Source organism: Uloborus diversus, chromosome 9 (assembly GCF_026930045.1).
Source record: "Uloborus diversus isolate 005 chromosome 9, Udiv.v.3.1, whole genome shotgun sequence".
Taxonomy (NCBI): domain Eukaryota; kingdom Metazoa; phylum Arthropoda; class Arachnida; order Araneae; family Uloboridae; genus Uloborus; species Uloborus diversus.
The window spans coordinates 6,432,491-6,456,235 of record NC_072739.1 but is presented as its reverse complement, the minus strand read 5'-3'; the positions used below and the strand labels follow the sequence as shown (position 1 = coordinate 6,456,235).

Below are 23,745 nucleotides of genomic sequence, written 5' to 3'. Positions count from 1 at the left end.
GTAAAAGTGAACCAGTCGCTGGGTATTTTTACTTGATCATCTTTTTTAAAAATTAAACTTTTAGGAAATTTTGTTTGATGTTCTTTTCATCAATTCTACAAGTTTAGGGTCTGTAATCCATTGCAAAATAACTTTAGCAAACGACTTCCTGTTGTTTCCACCGCACAGACTTCACTAACTAACTTAGGACCTATCGTTGAAAAGTTCATCGAAGAAGGGCATGCAAGAATTTTCTGATTCTTTTTTAAATAATTTTTTTTTGAAGTTTTCTTGAAGGTTTATGTACTCAAATATAACTCGTACCTTTGCACTTAAATATTATTGTAGGGAAATGAAGGTAAAACTTACAATTCACTTATTCAGTAGATCTTTTGCCTTTAATTAGGTGGGGGGAGGGGGGTTCTTGTAAAAAAATCGACCCGCGAAATTACCTCCGTTGAACCAAAAAGATTGCGAAATGCTGCTAAAGCATAAAGGTGTACTTTTTAAAGTTCATTGGAATCCAACAGCTAAAGGAACTAAAAGAACTTTTAAAATAAATTTTACTAATTAAGTCTAGGAAAGGGATTTTTAATCAATCGATGCGCTGAAATGTGTATTGGTGAAATCTTCGCGTTTTGAAAAAGTAAAATGATTTTAACTTACCAACGGTGTCAGAGTGCATACGTGAGCCAGTTTTGGAGTAACACAGGGGCTCTGCGGCTGGATCAATGCTTTGTTCGCATTCTCTTGGGTTGACAATAGCTCTCTTGATGAAGTCATCTAATCTGGAGTACAGGCACTGGTCGGCAGCAAATAATTCGCGGGTAACTTCTCCATCGAATGAACTGCACAGACCACATAACTCTCCTTTGAATGTCGGTGGCACCTAAAAATAGTAGAAATATTTAATATTCCGTAATAAATTAAGATCTGCCAAACGACAAAATTTAGCTGACAAAGAGATAGCTTACTTGGATTTTGACGTTCTTTCCGTCATATGTCAGCTTCAGGCTAATGTATGGGTAGTAAACTTCTAAGAAGGATCCCTGTACGGCGGTGTTCATCACTACCAACAATTGGACTTCCTCATCACCAAGTTGCTGTGGTTTAAGTGGGTGGATGGTCTTCTTCTGTCCATTGAACTTCACTTCATATGTTAAAGCTCTTTTCGGGCTCAGGACTAAGGTGTGCTCTCCTACGTGAAGAGTGATTTCCTAGAAAGAAAAAAAAGGAAGTTGGTGAGAAAACGATTTCAATTGTACGACACTGAGTATTCTTTCAGAATTATACATTGCGTGAATTCTTACCTTGGTGTTTTCCCGAGAGTCCAGAGTCTTGCCAAAGACAACGAACTTCTTATGCTCAGCGCAGTGGGCCGAGATGAGGTATTGGCATTTGTTGGTGGGAAGAAGATGAGTCACGTGGTCGTAAGTGGTCCAGTATTTCTGCATGACATGGCAAGTGGCTGTAAAAGAGGACAAAAGAATATGTGTGTGAAATGTTTCTGTTAACCCACATTGGTAAAGAAATGCCAGTTTAAATCAGTCTTTATAACGAATTCCTTAATTAGAATTGTTTAAGTAAAAATATAGCTATGGCTTAATTTGTACTGGAGCTCAGTTTGTGAACAACCCATTTCTCACCTGTTACGAAGCAACCCTTAGTAGCTGGATCATTTTGAACCAAGTCAATAATTAATTTTATAAAGTTTTTATAAATATCTTGTCTTAATATTGCATAACTTTACAATACTCTCAGCGTTTTTCTTCCATTTTGCACCAATAGATGCAATAGAATAGCTATTAAAATTTGAATGGGAATGGGGCAGTTGAAAATGAAGAAACTGGAGGATCAACGTTACCTTGAACTACTGTATTTTTTTTTCTTTTTAGTTGAATTTTTACAGATTAGATTGTTCGTAAAGGTTTTACTTTTAAGTATCATGCTACTTTATTATAGAAATATTCATAGTGTATAAAATTTTGCTCATAGTATAACTAGAGTAATCCTTCATAAACATCCAAGAAGTATATTAGTTTATCTTACCTGGGTATGAGTTGTTGGTGGCGGCCAAAATGTAGCTGTCGAGAACGTTGTCGATGCTGGAAAGAGGCTGGATGAATCCTGCCTTGATTTTGTGGTATTTCACAATTTCTTTCGGCTTTTCCAAGACGATGTCGATCAATGGTTCGTCGGTCAGTTTGTCGATGTAAGTGACGTCAAGGTTGATGCTTTGTTCTCTGGGTGTCTCTGGCTTGTCAGTCACTTCAACTTTTCCCAAAGCCACCACGCGAGTTATCCATTCGATCCTCTTGGCGATTGTTTTGACAAAGGCAGGTAATTTTCCCTGTGAAATGAAAGCATATTTAAGAATTTATGTAAATAGTTTAAAACGAGAAAACATAGTTATTAAACTTAATTTAGAAGCACCTTTCGTAGGTTTTTTAATGGACTGTATAAAAAAAATCGTATAAATGAAAAAAACATATAATAGGTATACGTTAATGCGTATTATACTCTGCGGGGACCAATTTAAAAACTCATAATTGATATAAACGGTGCTTCACTATTTCTCTCTTGAATTTCTCTGTTCACTTGCCCGTTTTGGTGATTGTTGGGGACTATTTTACACTAATAAAAAGGTTCTCTTTGTTTGCCTCAAATGGCTGTTTAAATCACAGAAAAACTAAATATGGTAAAGGATTGAAGAATCCCTAGTCACAAAAAAGGAAGAAAAAGATTCATTTTGGGAATTATCAGAACATTTATAGTCACAAAGAAAGAAAAAAAAATGTGTTGGAACATCTGTATTTAAAAAAGAAAAGAAATAATATTGTGAAATATTGGAACGTCCTTAGAGTTTTAACCTAGATTATGAAACAAATGCTGCTTACTTCAGTCCATGTGGCTTGAACCTTGTATTTGTTGTAGTGTGACAGTTCCCTGATGCTGCGTTGACATTCTTGAGACAAGCCTTTGCCCTCTCGTGTGTGCCTTTCACAGACCTCGTAATCTTCTGGCAAGAATTCTTCTTCATCCAACTTGTTAACCAACAAATCGTTGAGAATCTTAGAGCCTGGAATGCGCTGCATGGAACCCTGAAAGCGAGAAAATATGATGCATTTGTATGTAGTTTATTTATTTTGAAGTAGCTGTTCTGGTGCTTATTCCGCTGCTCCGAAGCAATAACAGTAAAAAATTACTATTACTTACATGGGCTACAATGTCAACATTGTCATAAGGCTCGGCGTGGTGTTGACTGAGAGTGCTCAAAAATAGGCCGATCTGGTTTTTGTAGGATTTCCTGTCGAAGTTAAACTCGTTTAGTCTGTTGTGGAATCCCATCAGATGGTCGGCACTGATCTGTTGAGGGGAAAAAAAAAACGTTAATATCAAAGCAGTGATAGATAGCAAAAAGAGGTATTTAAACGACATATCTTGATATGATATGGATTTGGTGCCTAAAAGTGTTTAACTCGATCTAAATCAGTTTTATGATTGCTTCTGAAATATAATTTAGCTAGAAAGACCCATATAGATTGCTTCTTATTACATTGAACAAGAATATTGCCTTTTTATTCACCCAGACATTCCTTCAATTGATAAGTTAAAAATTTATTTGTATCACCATTAGTATGTCGTTGGACAGTTTCCTACAGAGTCATGTCCCATTTTTTAATCCTTGCTTTTTTTTTATGTCTTCACTGAAATAAATCTTATTTCAATCATAAAAATCGCGTTCTGTCAACTCAATTTAGGACAAAGGCTATCAATAACATTTAAATCCACGGACGGAACATCCGTTTCTCAGGTGGGTATAGTTTAGGCTTAATAGTTGTAGATGGCACTGTACGTGAAAGTTTAGTCGGCCTGAACATGAACATATGCAAAATGGTAAACTATAAATAAAGGTAGTTCCTGTATTGCATTTTATCTTACTTCAATTGGTGTGGGCAACCTCTTCAAGTTAACCTTGGCGTCCACGTGGAAGGAGTGGAGGTGTCTTCCCATGGTGTGGTTGTACACGGCCTTGATAACAGCTTTGTTGGATCCAGTTGAGCTCAAAACTTGTAAATCGACGATGTGGCGCATGTGAGGGTACCTAGAGATCAACTTGTGGTAGATTTTCTTGGCAGTTACGACGAAATCTCCAGATTTCCCGGGGCTGACCTTCTCATCGAATTTCATTTCCTTCACGATGTCATCTTCAGTTTCGTCTGATCCAGTTGCTTGGTGTTGGTGTTCTCTGTATTGATGTGCTTGGGACTGGTACATGTTGCTTTGTCCAGGGAATACATTCTCTTGGTCGTAGTTCAATTTGAAGGAGACCTTAAGAAAAATCGTTAATAAGTTTAAAAGTGAATTGTATAAAATAAAATACAATGAGACTCCGCAGCACCGTAGGTTTCAAAGAAAACTTTAAACCTTCGAATCGCCAATGTCTCACCTTGTTGTTAGCCGGCCAGTAGGTGGAATCGGTGTTCATGGTGATGTTGACGGATCGTTGTCTCCATCCTGCGTTCATCAGTTTCTTGGTAACCCATTCTTGTGTTTCTTGTACTGTCGTGGGGATGTCTCTGAATTCGAGGATGTTTTCAGTGTAGGCATTGACGTGGATCGGGGGAAGACCAACGATGTTCAATTTCTGTTCATGCTGAATAGAAAAAATAAAACATTGTTTTTAGAATTGAGTTGCATTTTCGTAGGATAAAATAAACAAATGTAGTGCATGGATTTCCTCCTAGCAAAGATAGTATCCATTTACCCTACTACTTCAACAAAATACTGAATTAACTTTGTATCATTAATTGAACTATAAGAAGTAGAGTTTAAAGTAATACATTTTGGGTCGTGTTGACGAAAAACGTACTAGAATTGCTTTCGCTGGAAGATTTCATTTTAAATTGTTTAGTTACACTAACAAAAGGGAAGGACGGGCAAGATGTTTCTAAAATAGACTTATAAATGAAAAAAAATCATTAAAATGCTTCGGAAAGAATAATTATGCCTAAGTTAAGAGTTACATCACCGTAATCAATTGTTAAAGGTTGAACCAGAACTCAGTTTTTTTTAAAAATGATTTAAGCTTATTTTTAAAGGATCTTTTACAAATCTGAAAGCTACATTTAAATAGTATATGAAAAGGTTGAACTGACCTAACGTACATGTTAAAAGGGGATGAAATTATCTGTAAGATATATGTATAACTGTAAGATATATGTATAACTGTGACATAGCAGAAAGTCGAACCAGAATGGTATAACGTTTAAGAACAGGAATAGTTCTTAAAATAGAAGGCTCTTAAGTTGAAAAGTACTTTTAAGTTATTTGGCTTGCATAAAATGAACCAAAATTTACAACATTATCCAGCTTTCCCTCTCTCTCTCTATATATATATAGCGTTGAAAAACTAACTGAACTAAATTTTAAGTTAAAATTTTAAATGCTCATGCAATTCATTTGTTTAAGTTAACATTTTAAATGCTTATTCAAATCATTTGTTCAAGTTAGCATTTTAAATGCTTATTCGATTCATTTGTTCAAGTTAACATTTTAAATCCTTATTCAATTCATTTGTGTTAAGTTAACATTTCAAATGCTTATTCAATTAATTTGTAAATCAAGAGAGCAACATATCGTACCTTGAACGGAGATGGCACGGTCTGGATTGGGTCTCTTTCAGACATATGTGGCAGGGATTCTAAGCTCTTCTTCCCTGCGTAGGTTCCGGCCTCAGCTCTGAGACAGAGAACTTTCTTCGGCAGTTGTTTGATGGTGTATTCAACACTTATTCTGTTCCATTGTTCCACATCCACTTCCAATTCTACTGGGATTGTTGCTGCAAATTTCTCTTCGTAGTAGGTTCCCACGTCTTTGCAGTCGCGGAGGGCAAGGATTTGACTGGTGAGCATTCTTGTTCCGTAGACACTGGGGAAAGATTGGAAGGGAAAGCCATCATTTGAATGAATTTCATTTTGTGTAGAGCCACAGCCAGTTTGTAACTTGATTTTCCCCTTGCAGCATTTACGGAATTAACCGGAATGATTTTATGTAAATTAAAGAATGTAGTAGATTAAGATGCTATATTTAAACATATATTGGAATTGGAAATAAGTAAAACCTGTAAAGTTGACCACCCTTGTAAGTTGACCACCTGTCTAAGTTGACCGCTATTTTCAGACACAGAATTAGATCTAATCATATAATTCAACCTCTATAAGTTGACCACCTGTTTAAGTTGACCACTAAAGTAGTGCACCCCAAGTGGTCAACTTACACAGGTTTCACTGTACAGTAAAACCTGTAAAGTTGACCACCTGTCTAAGTTGACCGCTATTTTCAGACACAGAATTAGATCTAATCATATAATTCAACCTCTATAAGTTGACCACCTGTTTAAGTTGACCACTAAAGTAGTGCACCCCAAGTGGTCAACTTACACAGGTTTCACTGTACTATATTTACAAAAGCAGTCCTCACATTTCAAAAAGGTTATCGAATCAAAGGACTGAGAACATGCGTCATTCCTTTTGGACCGAATAATTTGGATTCGCCTTCATTGACTGCTAACCAGTTTTCCACGCGAAATGAAGTCTCACTGTAAAAGTTTTCCTCCGCTAAAATTTCTGACAGTGCAGATAAGATAGGTTGATCTCATTATTTGCCCCCTAAAGTTATTTCATCTATTTCACTTCTTTCGATATTGTTTTTTTTTTTAATTCTTTAAATTTTATAAATAAAATGACGTTTTATTAAAACGTTGTTATTCCCAAAGTTAAATTAGTAGGGTAGACGACAGTTAAATTAAATGACAACAGAAGATAAATTTTAAAATAGCAATAACACCAGTTATTTCTTAAAATTTTCGTTTTAGTAACTCGTACCCCTTTACATCCATGTGAAGACGAGAGCAAAAAATGTTACCTGAATCTGACCAAAATGTGCATCGTCCTGAGTTCTAGCTTTCGGCTCCTTTTTTGGTTTTCGATGCTGATGGCGACCAGGATTGGGTGTCTCATCTCAGTCTCAACAGGGAAGGGGATGGTCCTTGGCGATGCTGATTGTGTGCATGGCAGAAGGAATCATCATCTTCAACCAGGTTCCTTTGAAGTTGTTTCCGGAAGCCCTGAAGTACTTGTCGATGTGTTCCTTTACTGTAAGAGTGAAAAGATTAAAATTAATCATCATGTGTGAATTTGATGTAGAAAATGTAATTGGTACAGAAAACGTTCTTTCACTAATTATGAGTTTTTTTCCCCCTGGAAATATCGTTTGTGACATTAACTATTGCCATTTCAGAAAAAAAAAAGAAAGAAATAGCGCAGACGAGATAATTAAATTTAATAATGCCTTATAACTAATAGAAAATAAATGTGAGGCACAGCCGACGATAAGTATATAGCAGCTGTAACAACTCTTTAGTAGAAATTTTAATCCGTCGGGGGTTATCGGATTTATTTTAAGTCTCTATGATCGAATATAAATTTAAAAAAAAAAACATATTGTTACAAATTTTAAAATAAAATTTCTGCGGAATACTTACATGGAGCAATGTCTTTCATGATGTTCTGGATGTAATAGAAAGAACTTTGGTAGAATAAGCGATGTTTCAGAGTCATTCTGAATTTTTCTGGCACAATGTTCTCAAGTTGAAGCTGTAAAATTACAAACAAGAAAAACGTAACTACTCAGTATCAGCATTGCATTGATTTAGTTAATTTTAAGCCATGTGAATTTATTTCGCTTTACTTTGCATTTTTTAATATATTCGACTTTAAAAGAATTGTAGAAGGCTCGATGCCGCACTCTGTTGGCAAGGTTGTAGAATCCGATTTCTGCTTTTTATTTCACAAAATTAGCTGGCAACACTACTCAGCTAACTGCATCTCCAATTATTCTACAGTTACTGCTTTGAAGCCATTTTTGTTCAAATCTCTCTTCCTACACTGTGATAGTTTTATTTTTATGCTCCAAAAACACTTCTTTTATTAAAATAATTAATTTTATATTGTATTTTTTTCGTAATTAAAAATGAATCGAATCTGCAGGATCACTTTGAACTAGATTAATGATCGCTCATTTGCATTAGATTTTATTATTATTATTTCTTAAGTTTAGGCAATTATACAATACCTTAGCAGTCATTTTTCTATTTTGCTGTAAAACTATTAAACTATGGGTGATAGCAGGTAAAAGTTGAGACAGAGTGGTATAAAGCTACCCTAAATGACTGTTTCGATAATTTCATCAATTGATTGGATGTAAGTCACCATCTTAAAATGCATGTGAAATGGGTATTCATTTTATTAGTTATTTTATTTGGGTATTTATTTTGAAATATGAGACATAACTTTATAAGCATTTACCTCTTTGAAAAGATCAGATTCCTTTGATGGTGAAATTGGCCTTCCAATTCTGAGTCCGAATGTCTCAAGGTAGTTTTCGATAATTTCATGAGTCAAACCTTGAATGTTTACTCCATTCTAAAAGAAAAAAGTGTGAAACTTCAGTGATGGTTGTCAAAATGTACACGATTCATACAACGTTTTGTTATTCGGAGTTCTAAGATTTTGTTCAACGGTATTGAATGTTTAAAATATGTTTATTCTGCTTTGTCATTCTATTATTATATATAACTAGCATTCCCGTACCCGGCATTGCTCAGGTAATGGAATTAGCAGGGGGTTAACAGTGTTTGGTGCACCTAGTTTCGAAAATCCCCTATAATAATTACTTATTACCTATATTTTCTTCTAATTTTGGGAGGATCCCGGGGCCACTGGACTCATATATATGCCCTTGTCCTTAACAGATTTTTAACTGTTATTAACGATCCTTTTAAAGTATTGATTATCTTTGCAAACACAGACCATCCACATTTTATTGTTATACCTATATTTAAGCAAAAACTTCTTCGTATACTACATGTTTAGTTTTTTTTTCTGGTGCTAAAATTATTAAGCTGCTTGATGAACTGACTTGGAAGCAAGCTACATAAAATTGGCCGTGTGAAAAAAAGTCTTCTCTTAAATTGATCCCTGCTACTTTTAATGTCTGTCCTTGTGACTTATTAACGGTTATTGCAAAGCAAACTTTTACAGGAAACTGCACTCTTTTAAATTCAAAAGGATAGTCCGCCTGTGATGATGTTCTTAAAAACTTCGTTTCATGTTTTGAAAAAATGAAAGCAAAAGACAGAAAGATTATAATTTGACTTGAGAAAAGCCTCGAAGAATCACGTGAGAAACAAATACAATATCAAATTTAAAATTCGCTATCGACCAAAAGTTGAGATGAAGTACTGAATAATGATTTGAATGGAGGAAAGCCTCTGAAAATAAGGGATTTAAATTTCAATGATAGGTTTTAATTTCACAGAAATTAAGGGGTTTTAATTAATTTTTCCTGAACTAATTGATATTTCGAAAAATCCTTTCTTACTGGATACTTTCGTAATCATGTGGACATGCCTGCCAAATTTCAAGTCTGAGGCTTCAGCGGTATTGGCTGTGCGTTGATATATATATATATATATATATATATATATATATATATATATATATATATATATATATATATACACTGTTAAAAACAGGGGTTCCAGACGAGTGAAAATATTCCCTCTAAGGTGAAAGCATAGTGCCTGAAGGTGCAACACAGGCTAGAAAATAGAGCAGAGGAGCCAGAACATCATGCAATCGCAGAAAGACTCATTGCGCATGCGCTTTTTGCCTTAGACATACATTCAACCACCTCAATATGGCGGACAAATGATGATTGCGTTTGTGTGTCTTTCACATTGAATGAAGTACACTATTGGATTAAAACCCAACTTTTCTAGGATTAATTATCCGAAATTACAAGTAAGTACAGCTTTTGATCACTTTGTAGCTTTTAGGGCTTTCAAACATAGTTAAGTGTTTAAAAGTGCATTTATTGCTTTTCAGTAACCGTTAGTCTTCTAGTTCCCGTTTACCATTACTATCGTGAAATTTCCATCATTCAAAACGCTACTAAAAATATCTGTCATTATCTTCTTGAATACTCGATAAACAGCTTTTATTAGTCACCAAAAGAACCTTAATAAAAATGTTTCTTGTGCTTCGTAGATTATAACATAAAGCTAGCAAAAAAAATCTCTCTCAGTCTAGCTCTTTTTTTCTTTTTTTTTTTTTTTTTTTTGCTTTTTCATTCAAGTGTTAGAATCATTTCCTGCTAGCGGTCCTCGAAAGCGTTAGAACTTTCTTTTGGTTTTTTATTTAACCGTTGAAAAACTTTATGTGCATTTTCTTTTGTTACTCTGTTTATGTACTCTTAACGTTTATGAAACGATTTTGTTTTTCCGTAATTGTAATATCCCTGAATATTTTTGGCTCATCATTTAAATAATCCATAAGTACAGCTATGCTTCATTTTCGGAATACGTCAAGTTTTAGTAAATGTATAATTTCTCACATGTTTTAAATAATTACTCGTTTTTAAATTATAACGTATTTGTGACAGATCTTTGATACAAGTGAAGGGGTAGATATTTATTGTTTTATTAATTTTTAATATTACTTTTTGTAAAAAAAAAAAAAAAATCATCTGAACCCTGAATTTTTTCACATGTTTTTTAACGACCCCAGAGTTATTATTCATATTATTTATTTTATGATTCTTTAAGAAAACGATAAAGATTTCACCGGTCCGCAAAGTTTTTCATTTGCTTTTACCGCGCCCGTGGGTCAAAAGAGGTTGAGAAACACTGAGTTAGAGCACGATCAGATGAATTAACGCTTTGAGCACTTCTTAACTATGTTGAAAACTCTGAAATATGATCAAATGCTGTAATTACATGTTTTAATCATTTCCAATACCGAGTTCAATGTGAAAAATGTCCAAAACGTAGAATATCATAAATCAAAACAAAACTAAAAAAAAAAAGTACACAACTGTATTCAAAAATGCACACAATACGGGGGAGGGGGGGAGGAGGATCTATAGTAAGGGTGCCATTTTTCTCTCCGAAGAACCTTTTTTTTTCACTCCGGCTGTCTAGTTTTTAAAAGGTGCCTGTTTTTCACCCTATTTAGAGGTGCGATTTCGGCTCCGTATTGGGTGCCGCTAGTGAACAAGCGTTTCTCCCCTGAAAGGTGCCGAATGCATCCTGTAGTTTTAACAGTGTATATATATATATATATATCTTAATATATAAAAATCAATGTCCTGAGATAACACACACATATATATATATATATATATATATATATATATATATATATATATATATATATATATATATATATATATATATATATATCAACGCACAGCCGAAACCGCTGAAGCTTCAGACTTGAAATTTGGCAGGCATGTCCGCATGATTACAAAAGTAACCACTAAGAAAGGATTTTTCGAAATCTCAATTAGTTCGGGAGAAATTAATTAAAACCCCGAAATTTCTGCGAAATTAAAAAGCTGTCATTGAAATTCAAATCCCTTATTTTCGAAGGCTTTCCTCCATTCAAATCATTATTCAGTACTTCATCTCAACTTTTGGTCGATAGCGAACTATATGTTTGATATTGTTTTTGTTTCTCACGTGATTCTTCGAGGCTTTTCTCAAGTCAAATCATAATGTTTCTGTCTTTTGCTTTTATTTTTTCAAAACTAGAAACGAAGTTTTTAAGAACATCATCACAGGCGGACTATCCTTTTGAATTTAGAAGAGCGCAGTTTCCTGTTAAAGTTTGCTATGCAATAACCATTAATAAGTCACAAGGACAGACATTAAAAGTAGCAGGGATCGATTTAAGAAAAGACTTTTTTTCACACGACCAATGTTATGTAGCTTGCTCCAAAGCCAGTTCATCAAGCAGTTTAATAATTTTAGCACCAGAAAAGAAAACTAAAAATGTTGTATACAAAGAAGTTCTAGCTTAAACATAGGTATAACAATAAAATGTGGATGACCTCTGTTTGCAAAGATAATCAATACTTTAAAAGGATCGTTAATAACAATTAAAGATCCGTTAAGGACAAGGGCATATATATATAAGGAGTCCAGGGTCCCCGGGATCCTCCCCAAATTAGAAAAAGTTATAGGTAATAAGTAATTATTATAGGGGATTTTCGAAACTAGGTGCACCAAGCACTGTTAACCCCTGCTAATTCCATTACCCGAACAATACCGGATACGGGAATGCTAGTCTATACATATAATAAAATAAGATGTTTGTGTCTATCTATACATATAATAAAATAAGATGTTTGTGTGTGTGTGTGTGGCGCGCATCCCGGGAAAACGGTAATTCCTAGAAAGATGAAATTTGGTATACAGGTGTAGTTTTTGCTGAAGTTGTGCACCTCGGGCTTCGATTTTCGATATTTTAATTAGAAAAAAAGTTATTTAATGTTTTATGTGATTTTTAGCACTTTTTAGTACTTTTAACCTCACAGACCCCGAACCAATCTCGCCACACAAATATTTTTTGTACTATAGGGTCGGAAATTTAATTTTAAATATGATGAACAAAAAAAATTTTGAAAATAGAGCAGTTTTTGTATTTTTTATAAATTTTTGAAAAAACCTTTATTTTGCATTTTTTTCTGGGTTTTATATTTTCTAATATCTTCCTGCGAGAAGTATCAAAGCCTCATTTCTAAAATTTAAGTTGGTAATAGTAAAAACATTTCGCCCTCTTCAGAAGAAAAAATTTCTTAAAAATACGCAATAGTTTTTTTTTTACAACTTTTTTAATGCTGAACACATCATGTCTTTCCACGCATCAGTCGAAAAAAGCGTTCTTCAATCTTCTATGGCTCTGACGTCACTACTTGGATTTCGATTCGGTATTTACGACGGAATTTTAATCGCAAACAATGTTAATCTTTTTTTTTTTTACTATATAGCTTACTTCTAATTTTATGACGTGATGACCACGTGTTTTTCCGGCAGCGCTTGCTTTTTTTCTTTCCTTTTTTTTTTTGTTTTATTTAGGGATTGTATTTATTTCTTTTTTCATTCCCCCCCCCCCCAAGCTGGACGTTTTGTTGTACCTATGTTACGTTACATTTCATAGTTGTGCGCATTTAAGTCACTAAAAACAGCGAGATTTTTTTTTTCTTTGTCACTTTACCTTGTTACTTTTGGCACAGTACGTGGAATTTTGGAGATAACTTTTTTTTTTGCTCTACTTAAAATAAAAAAAGCGGTTTTTTGAATGATCTTTGTTTTTATTAGGAAAAGATGAACTGGGAGGTTAAAATAAATAGAGATGGATAAGAAATATTAGAGATAGATCGTAAAGGTAGATAGCCGCCGAAGGCGTCAATCTTGGCGTAAAAATGTGAATGGCACCAAAAAAGATAGAGATGGATTGATTAATACTGCTGCCATATTTATTTAAACAGCCGCCAAAGGCGGCAAACTTGAATTAAAATGGTAAATGACAAGTAAGCCAAACAGCCGCCGTAGGTGGCTGCTTGCATAGAAAGGTGAATGGCGTAATAGAAGGTGAATCAGCTGGTCGCCGTAGGCGGCTAGTAATATATAAAAATCTTCTGTGCGGACGTTTGTCACCATAAGGCTTTTAAACGGCTGGACCGATTTTGATCAAATTTTTTGTGTGTACTTAAATTGTGGCAAGCATGGTTTCGAAGCGCGATGGATCGAATCGGAAACTTTTTGTTAATTAATTAATTAATTTAAACATTGGATGGTTATATCTCCCAAATGATTAATATTTATTTTAACCTATTGTTGAGCGAGAATTGAAATAAATGTTTAAACCGTTGCCAAAGGACAGTAAGAAAGCCAGCTCTGCTTTTTGTAATGAAATTTCCTACTGTGATATGTCAATTGAGAATAAATAAAACATAGAGAGAGAGAGAGTGAAGCCTACATTTCTTAAAAGCAACGATTTTAGGTCCCCGAGATATATTTTAAAGTAAAGTACTGGAAGGTTCACGCAAAACGTGTGATCTGTCGTCGTAGTTGAACCATGTGACCGCATCGGTGCTTCAGGTTTTCCTAACCAAATGATCAGAAAGTACCGTACCTAGCAACATTTGTTTCTCGGCTCAAATCCATCTGCGTTTTGATACCGATGTCAAGCATACGTTAAGGATTATCTAACTAATCAGTCCATTATTAAAGGAAAAGGTGATGGAATTTAAAGACGAAACAAATTTTATTTTTGTCCAGATAAATTACAACGGGGGTAGTAGTTCTGTACACAAAAGATCAGTGCAGTGGCAGATCGGGGATATTTCGATAGTTGGGAATCTGGCGCGATCGTCTCATTTTTGGCGAAAATATCTTTATTTTGGTAACCCTGCTGATTTATAGTAGCAGTATGTAAATAGAAGTTTCCGTTCTCTTTGTTTAGCTTTGCAACGAAAAATACCTCTCACGCAGGCGCTGGAGCCAAAAAGTGACACCAATGAAAAAAGATCGCTAGATTCCCAATTATCGAAATATCCCCGGAAGATCTTTATCTTTGGTGGAAGGAACAAATTAGGCAATATATGAAGTTTTAAAAGTTTTCTTTCAAAAGATCGGACTGCTAATCGGTTGGAGTTGGTTTCGCTCACTGATCGGCTGGATTACAATATCGTGGTGGCTTGGCGACTTTGGCTATTAACAATAGAGTTGCATGATCATTTGTTTACATTTTAAAGATACTGTTAATGTAATTTATTGTATTTTTTGTTTATTTGGCGAAGTATTTCAAATTGCAAGGAATTGCTTTTCGTTTTTAAAGGATTTTTAGTCATTTTAGTTGAAGAATGTGTTTATTTTACAACGGGAGGGGGGAGGGTTGAGTTATTTTCGCCCCCTTATTCAGAGAACTGTTTTTACCTTTATAATTTTTTAAACGATATCCTTTCGATTGTTTTATTCTTTTTCATATGGGGGATGTTGCAGCGGGATTTCCCGTTTGTTCTAGTTGTGTAGTTAGTTTTTTACACTTAATATTTGAGGACGCTTTTTATCGTTTGAGTATGGCTGAAGGAACAAACCATCAAGTACGGGGGGAAAAATAGTTAATAAAACAACTGCTCAGTGGGCATTAGATAAATCAAGTTGTAATAAATATACGCATTCTGACGCCAAGCAGCTTAAATCATTTTCTTTTTATTTATTTTTTTCAAAAAAAAAAAAAAAAAAAAGGTTCAAACACTTAATAGTTTATTAAAATATTTCAACTTTTCAATTTGCAAAGTTTGAGCAGAACAACGTCTGTCGAGTCCTCTAGTATATATATATGTTATCTCAGGACATTGATTTTTATATATTAAGATGATTAATACTTATGAAATACCTGCAAGAAGATACCCTTAAGGTTGCTGACGGAGTAGGTGTGGGAGTGATAAATGTTACTGGGAATGATGGATTCGTTGCTTGGAGTGTACTCGAATTTTCCTTCGCCGGCGAAGAAACGAGAATCTGCAATAGAAGCAATAAAGTCAAGTGACATCCTCATATAAATAATAGCCAATGATTGAATAACCCGCGTGTTTCAACAATGAAACTCGCGCCACGGCATGATCATTTGAAAACATGTTTTGGTAATGTTTAACATGCAGGGAAAGGCAGTATCGAAACAAGGCTAATCTCGATCCGGTAACTTAACTGTTTTACTGGTAAGACTGTCATTTCAGGGGAATGAAGAAACGAGAAAATAGTCAACAATGAACGCTACCTACTGGAGTTGAGGGTTCATCCACTGGAGGGGTAGTTACCATTTCAACTATCAAAATATCACCAAACAGGCAATGGCTTCGTTCAAATGTAGAAGCCATTTTCACCCGTCATACCTTGACGGGCGATTTTCTAGTAATAGTTATGATAGAGTTTTTGTTTATTCACAATCTTCGCCTGATATTTCATGTGAACTGAAAACAATTCCTCCTATTTCGGAGTCTAATTCTTTAATGCGTATAATGGTAATGTTACACCAAATAAGACGACAGCAAAATATATATCTGTTACCCGTCTGTTGACATGTATACGTATTCAAAATGCCTCCTTGTTTTACTAAAAAGATTACCGGGCTCACCGGGTACTAACTACCGAGCGCATCGGAAGTCATCTAATAGCTTCATCGGTTGATCGACCGGTCGTGTACAGAGTACCCGAATCTAGAAGCCGGTCGATAAGACCACGTGACAGTTTTGGCCAATCAAAAGTCAGCAGCTCTAAAGAAAAGATAGGCGCTTACTGGTTTGCTTTAGTTATCGTGCCTTAACCAAAAGCGGTCGAAAGAACAACCGAAATCCGTACTACCGGAGATTATCCATTGACTCTTGTTATTTTGGTTAACCTATCATCCGGTAGGAACGCGACCCAAAATAATGCAAATTTCAATTCTAGGTTGCTTTAACCACCGAATGTAAAGTGCTGAAATTATTTAACATTGTTTCACTGTTTTCGGTCTTGCATCATATTGTATATAATTTTTAATCACTAATAAGAGTAAAATTTCTTACCATCGTAGTAAGAGGAGCGGTAGCTCTTGGCGTGATGAATTCCAATATCGAATCGCTTGGCTTGGGAGATAACCATCTTGATGCGCTGAGCACTGCCAAGAAAAAAGTAGTACTTAGAAACTGTACGAAGAACTCTTAATTTGTCATATGAGGTGGTGGTCCCAAAATACTTTTCAGTTGAAGTCATTGATATTAAATTTCATTATCTTCTTTAGCAAACAAAAATTAAAATTTCAGATTTTCATCTACTGTTCGTTGATTACATTCGTTTTCATGAAAGCGGAATGTAATTTTTGAAAAAGAAAGAAAAGTAGTCTTGGTTAAAGTGTAGAATTGTGGGTTCATTGGCATGTAATTGATTTATATCTGTTCGAAACTGATGATTTTTTAGGTGGTTATATTCAGCAACTGTGCAGGTACTCTAATATTTGCTGTTATGTTTGGTCAAAATTACGTGGAAGCTACCTATTGGTTATACCGGACATTATTTCTTCCAAACTATTGGTAAACTAAGCCTCAACCATAGTAAACTGAAAAGGCAACTCGCCGCCCAATGATTGGCATAGGCGGTTGAGATCTGTGCTTTCTAGCATTGTGTCCTAGGTTCAAATCCCAGCTAAGTTATCGATATTCTATCGGTACTGCACATTTTCCGGCTGTGCAAACCATGTTCTAATGGTTTGAGATACACTTAAAGCTATAGGTCCCCCAAAAATCTTTAGTGGCTCCTCGTGCTCTGTCAAATAAGCTTGAAAAGTGATAAAGACGCCGGTTATTTGGGTTTAAATGATACATAATGTGTCGGAAGAAAGGAATGAAACTTACACTAGTTGGTCACATGGCAGAGTGGAGTTTCCAAGATATTCAAGAGAAGATGTGACGTAGCTTCCGACTTCCTTGCTAGTCTCATACCAGGTGTCGTGGGCAACGTGTTCCAACAGTTCTCGAGAAGGTTGGCTCCTGAGAAGGATGCTGAAGGCAGCAGCCCTCAGTTTGGGTTCTTCTGTCTTGTTGAAGTAGATGGGGGCCACAATGCTCAAGACTGCTTGTGGGTTTTTCTTCGCAGCTCTGTGAAGGGTGCTCAGAGTCAGGGTCCTGAAGAAGGTGGCTTGGCTTGGAGTGTATTTCTGAATGTCGTCTGCAATTCCGAGGGCGTATTTAGCTAACTGCCGCAGAGCTTCTGGTGTACTAATGTGTGCAAGAGCCTGGATGTAGACGGCCTTTTCTTGCTTGCTCTCTGTGCTCTCCCATTTCTGGATAATGTTCTGGACGATTTCGCTGACCAAGGATTTGGGGCATTTCACTGATGATGTTGCTTCGGAGGATTGGGCAAGTCTGAAGTTCCTGAGGACTTGGTAGTAGTCACTCATCCATGATGAGGCCTGATCCTCTGAGTTGGTGAGTTCCTCCTCGCACAGGCTCTTGATGACCCTGCTGACGGTCAAGTAAGCGGCTGAGTGGAGAATGTGGTGCTCCTTTACCTTGCTGACCTCCCACAGTTTCTTAAGGTCCCTGATGTTCTGTTCCGAAGGCTCGTGAATGTTCTCGGGCAAAGATTCCAAGATCTCCTTGGATTCCCAGACTGTCAAATCCCGACCAACGTTCCTCTGGATGTAAGAAGCAATGTAAGAAACGGATTGCTTGCTGCCGACGACGCTCAAAATGTTGGTCCAGATTTGTCTGAAAAAGAAACGAAAACGTTTTACCGAAGTTTACCAATTCAGATTTTATTAATTCGAAATAGTGTTTTATTGTATATAATTTGAGAAATGTTGTTTCTCAAAAGTAGAGCATTAAAAGCTTTTCTAGTTTTGGATTCGTGCTATTATGATCTTTAAATGCGTTTTTTTTTCAGTTATATTTTTATCGGTATATTTTCTATTCTCCCTCCCCTTTTTACTGCTTAAAACAGGAATCCTGTCTATTTTTGTAGATGTTTTCATTTATGTGTTGTACAAAAAATAATATGAGTTTGACTCAGAGAGTTAGTTTTTTTTTTTTATATAATGTTAAGTCAATATTTCAAAATGTTCTCTTTTTTTTAATTCATTAATAAATCCTAGAAACGATCAAATCCTTAGTTCAATTATAATTTTTGTTCCAACATGTCTGAAATTATAAATAACTTAAAATAAGTTTGATATGCGTATTTAAAAAAAAGAATTAAAAAAAAAATCTTCAAAATTTTTATTATTATTATTATTTTATTATTTAAAAGAATCTTGTCAAACTGACTTTTTTCCCCTTCAGGATCAATTTACCGTTCCAGTATGTAGTATGAAAAACTTTACTAATCAATTATAATAATACTGTCAGCGAAACTTTTTTTTTTTTTTTCAAGTTAAGGATAACGTGTTTCCTTAAACAAATCTGCCTGTCTTACCTCTTGATCCTGTCTTTGTCACTAGCTTGAGTTAAGGTGCCCAGTTTGGGGATGTCAGATTCAATCTTTTCGATATCATTCTCTGAGATCTTCTGCAAGGCTTTCTGCAGCAGGACAAGTTTCTCTCCGATGAAGCTGGATCGGGTATCTTGTAAGTCGCCCTTCAAGACGATGTCAGTCAATTCGTTGATGAGCTTCTTAGCTACGTCGATGGCCAACCTTGGGCTCTCGTATTGGCAGAAATTGTTGATCTCTGCAACGGAAATAGTTTTTAATACATTAAAAATACATTTTACTTTTGGATTGGCAGCTGGGATTTTGGTTATCTCATATGTATCTGATATGTGACGTAATCAGCGGAGATTTCAGAACCTTAAAATTCGAACAGTCAGAAGAAAAGACACTTGCCATATTTACGAGTTTTTCGATATTTTTACAATGTAAAAATAAAATGTTTTCCGAAACTAGTTTTATAAAGTAGAAAATTCGGCTTCTGTCACATGATGTAATAAAATTTCAATTACCGTCAGAAGCATTAATTTATTACGTTATCAATTATTTCAATTGAGTGGGCGGTAAATGTCTTTAGTGACAGTATGAATTTTTAATTTATCGTTTTTTATTAAAATTAGTTAATGTTTATTATTATTATAAAGAATAGCACTCTGACCTTTGTCAAAAGGTGCTTCCTTTTGGAAGCACTAAAACTATTTCTAAACTGTTCTATATCCTTTAGAAGGTGTCACCTAATCGTTTCTCGGTGTGGAAAACCGACAGAAAAGAGCAAAATCTACTGGAAAATATGAAGCACATTCAAAAAAAAAAAAAAGCCAATAGTAAACAAGATTTGAATTAGAAATAGTGAAGAATTCTTGGCCTACATCATACGGCGATAGTGACCCTAACTCTGCAAATGTAACAGTATCTTCACTAACTATTGTCCGTTTTTCACAAGAAGGCCACGCCTCCTCAAACGCAGAGTTCCATTTTACGCGGAGGTGATCGGTAAGCAACCCATACGCTTCTATAAAGGAGATTAACCAGACAGCCTAATCTTGGGCGTGTATTTTAATGTGCAAAAAAGTCTTAATGTCCTTTACATCACTTGCTTCACAATCAAATACCACTTGACAGGGAAGGAGTCAAGTGCCTTCCCTTGTAAAATGGGATATACTTGTTCTGGCCTTTGAATTTTCTCAATGTATGGCCTCTTCTTATATGATGCACACTACAGCAAACTTATCCGGAAAGTTAAAGCAGTAAAATTATGGTTGAGTTTTATAAAGGTTGAGAAGCTGATTTTAATACCTCCTTTGTTGATTTCTTGTTCGTAATCTTCCAAGTCGGTGTATATCTGCATTTCACTCTTAGGTTCAGGAAGGCTTCCTCTGTCGGTGACAGTCTTGTGGCGCATATAAGACCTGTTGGAAGTCAGAAATGTGAGAAACAAAAGTCGATTATAAATCTGATTTTGATGCTGATTTCCTAATTTCTGGTTTAGCCTTACCTGATGAAGATCTTCATGTCTTGGTCGTAGTAGTTGGCCACGTGAGTTTCAGTAACTTCGATGATTTCTGGGACCATAACTCCTCGTTTAGCAGCCAAGTGGTGGTGGTGTGTGTAGTACAGCTTAACTGGCGATTGGTGCTAAGAAAAAACGATAAATATTTCATTAAATACATTTTGGTTTTAAATTATATTTGCTAATTTTGAATGTGATGTAAGAGGCAGTTGTCGATAAAATGGATTTAGAGAAGTAAAGTGAAATCTCCTTAAAGACACCATGCATTGGGCCGCTAAAAGTTTGCCTTTTTAAGAGATGGTCTCTGAGTAGAGGAAATATGTAAAGCTAAGTGAAATACATTCCGAAAAATATTATTATTGAATTTGTTTAACTACATGTTTCATGTCCATGCAGCATGTTTAAAAAAAAAAGAATTAATTGAAGTTTGCTTTGGTTTCAATAATCTTTGATTCACAATCTTTTGTTTCTAAACAAAATTTGATCACTTCAAACGTTTTTAATAATCTAACAGGACTAGGATTTTCTCTGAATTTATTTATTTACACTAGTATTTTCTAATATGAACCCAATAGTTGGTCCTATTTCTCTCCTGATAAGAGGCAATTTAGAGATATCTCCAAGGAAATAATCTTAATCCCTTCCTACGAAAATGATTTTTTCAGGAAGGGAGTTTGATAATAAGTGATCCTTTAAAATACAGGGAAAATGAACGTTGAAAATCTACAGCTGCAAAATATAGATCAAAAATAAATTGGTGGTCTTTGTGAGAGTTTTTGTTGTACTACGAACAAAGCCAGCAGCATATATCAGCTTAATTGCTTCAATACAACCAATACTTAAATTTAGTTGTTTTCGTGCTCCTTTAGATTCCGACTTTTGAATTTGACTAAATAGAGAGTTTCTTATTTTTGGAGGTACTTTTAATTGGAATATACTTGGAAGCAATGAATTTGCGTTCTGATTACTAGTATTGGAGAACTTGAAAACGATGAATTTAAATTCTGACAACTGGAATTGGAGAACTTGGAAGCCATGAATTCGTATACTTACTGGCTCGGATCCACTTGGGCATCCAGCACCATACTTGTTGTCCTTCCAGTCTTTCCTGCAAACTTCGGCACATCCTTGTTGCTTGAGGTTGTGGTGGAACTTGTGGCCGGGGTATCGGATGTTTTCGTAGTTGTCGGAACGACTGATGTTGTAGACGTTGGTCTCCATGGGGAAATTGGGGTAGGGACTGGCGGTAATAATGTAGTGGGATTGGTACTCACCAGATGGACTTTTCTAAATAAATAAAAAAAATTAATGAGTCATTTTCTGAGGTTGTTGTTGGATGAGTAAAATGGTTAAGTCTTGATCCAAGCATTTAAAAACTTAACTGAAGAATTTGAAGTCTTATACACAGAAGAATATATACATAACATAACAATGGGATCGTTTCCAAAATTTTAAAAGTATATTTTTCTGAAAGAGCATGCTCATAAACATAGGATCTGACCATTTTTTAAATAATTTGTTTAAGTTTAATATTAAAAAAAAAAATACTTAAATCGGTGCGCTTTCATTGTTTACACTTCAGTCCGATGACATAACAAATGATGAAATGCCATTCAGTGTTGCCATTCGCAGAGCAAAATATTTAATTCGCATCTTTACTCTAGTGTATTAGCAACGATAGGGTTGATAGCAAGCGTAGAGCGCAATTTTAACTCGCTTCTTGATTATCATAACGTAGAAGCGTGGTAGAAAGATGCGCTAAAGAGCATCATTTGTGACGTCATCAAGACCACGCCTTGTTCGAAAATTTGGACATTTAAAAAAATTAATTAAAAAATAACTGTTGGGAAATGGGTCCATGTTTTTTTTTTTGCTTATTCTATCAATTTCAGTGACAAAAAGTACTACTTTTGAATGAAGGAAACAGCCCCATTATATTCCTTGAAGCTATACTTCTTTTCGCGTGTTGTTAGTAAAATTAAATCTAAGTACCCCTTATGAAATTTACTGTCCTGATTTGTTATGGGACTATTGTCCTTATTCTGCTTGGATTTTCATGCACTGATTTCTTTTTCTTTCTTCTGAGAATTTTTCGAAAATGTTGTCCTTATTCCAATCGCAGTTTTTAGGATCTGTAATTCTTAGGGGGTAATGAGGTTTTAAGGAACTTTTCCTTTCTTGAAGAGCTTCTTTCGGTATGGTAATGGCACATTTTGATATAAATGCTAAAACAAGGGGGAGGGGGGACTTATTGTAATTGTATGTTTAATTGAGTATACGTTTATGCTTTTAAATGTGCTTCTAAAATCATCATTTTAAAATGACATTTTCCGCTTCCCATCTATACTTAAATTGTTAAATGTGTGCTAATACAAAAATATATTCTCCTGATTCAAATTTCTGGCTCTATGCTACTTTTATACCCGAGCTCAACCAAATGTTGAGAACTTTGAGAGATTATTGTCTAATGCTTCATTAGGAATTAATTAATTAATTAATTTTAGTTAAACTTAAATTATTAGTGGCATAGGTTATTTAAGCTCCACAAAAATCTTTAGGACATTGGTAAATATGTCTCATTGGCCATTGTTGCACCAAAAAGTGTACTACTTTGTGTACAGATTTCTATCATAAATTAAATTTGGTCAAAATCTGGCTTTGATGGCCGTTTCGAGTCGGATTGGCATCTTACTTCAAGAACTGTGTGTAATCTGCATCACTAGATAAAATGGAAGAGTAATGAAGTGTTTCAAACGTACCCTGGTCAGGTTGTAAGTGACTGGGATTTCGCCAATGTTTCTGGTCTCCATCTGTTTGACTGAGCTTTCATCCACATACATTTCGATCATCCTCAGGATACTCTTCTTGATCTTCCTAGTTTCCAAGGTCTCATCATTGCTCATTCTGTAGCTGGTTACCTGAATGGAAAAACCAATACACGTTAGTTGAATTCACTTCCTTGTACTACTTATTAGGAATTTATAGAGGGCCTGATTACTGCAAGAGCGCAAAAATGCCTAGGGCCCCTCAGCCAGAAGGGGGGGGGGGTATTACATAGTTTGTTAAAAATAACAAAGAAGTAAATAATAACTTGTTAAATTTGTTAAAAATAATTTAATAACTTTGTATTCGTAACGAAAAATGAAAAGTTAAAAAAAAAAAAAACATTAAGAAGCACTCACGGCAGCAAGGTTTTTTATTTTTCAATATTTTTGAAAAATGGTAAGTGTTTGTTTAGAAAAAGAAGAAATTTGTTTTCTAGTCATTAGGTAAATACTGAGTTTGTTGTATATTAGCTTATATCCGCACGGATATTTGCATAACATTTATTTTATTTTATTTTATTTATTTATTTAAGCCCCACCAATCACCCCCGTACCACGCC

At 35.0% G+C, this 23,745-nt stretch overlaps 2 protein-coding genes across 2 annotated transcripts in view; one reads left to right on the top strand and one right to left on the bottom strand.

Moving 5' to 3' along the window:
* The window catches only part of LOC129230622 (isochorismatase domain-containing protein 2-like), a 106,502-nt gene that overhangs the window by 46,561 nt on the left and 36,196 nt on the right, over positions 1 to 23,745 (top strand).
* LOC129229731 (uncharacterized) overlaps positions 1 to 23,745 on the bottom strand; it is a 29,739-nt gene that overhangs the window by 918 nt on the left and 5,076 nt on the right. Inside the window, 21 exon segments of the mRNA XM_054864098.1 lie at positions 646 to 868; positions 954 to 1,196; positions 1,290 to 1,447; positions 2,029 to 2,329; positions 2,877 to 3,080; positions 3,196 to 3,345; positions 3,922 to 4,311; positions 4,430 to 4,636; positions 5,625 to 5,910; positions 6,907 to 7,028; positions 7,030 to 7,136; positions 7,526 to 7,637; positions 8,349 to 8,465; positions 15,288 to 15,412; positions 16,456 to 16,547; positions 17,281 to 18,135; positions 18,839 to 19,091; positions 20,147 to 20,259; positions 20,346 to 20,485; positions 21,414 to 21,647; positions 23,120 to 23,278. Coding sequence (XP_054720073.1) covers positions 646 to 868; positions 954 to 1,196; positions 1,290 to 1,447; positions 2,029 to 2,329; positions 2,877 to 3,080; positions 3,196 to 3,345; positions 3,922 to 4,311; positions 4,430 to 4,636; positions 5,625 to 5,910; positions 6,907 to 7,028; positions 7,030 to 7,136; positions 7,526 to 7,637; positions 8,349 to 8,465; positions 15,288 to 15,412; positions 16,456 to 16,547; positions 17,281 to 18,135; positions 18,839 to 19,091; positions 20,147 to 20,259; positions 20,346 to 20,485; positions 21,414 to 21,647; positions 23,120 to 23,278 — 4,591 coding nt within the window.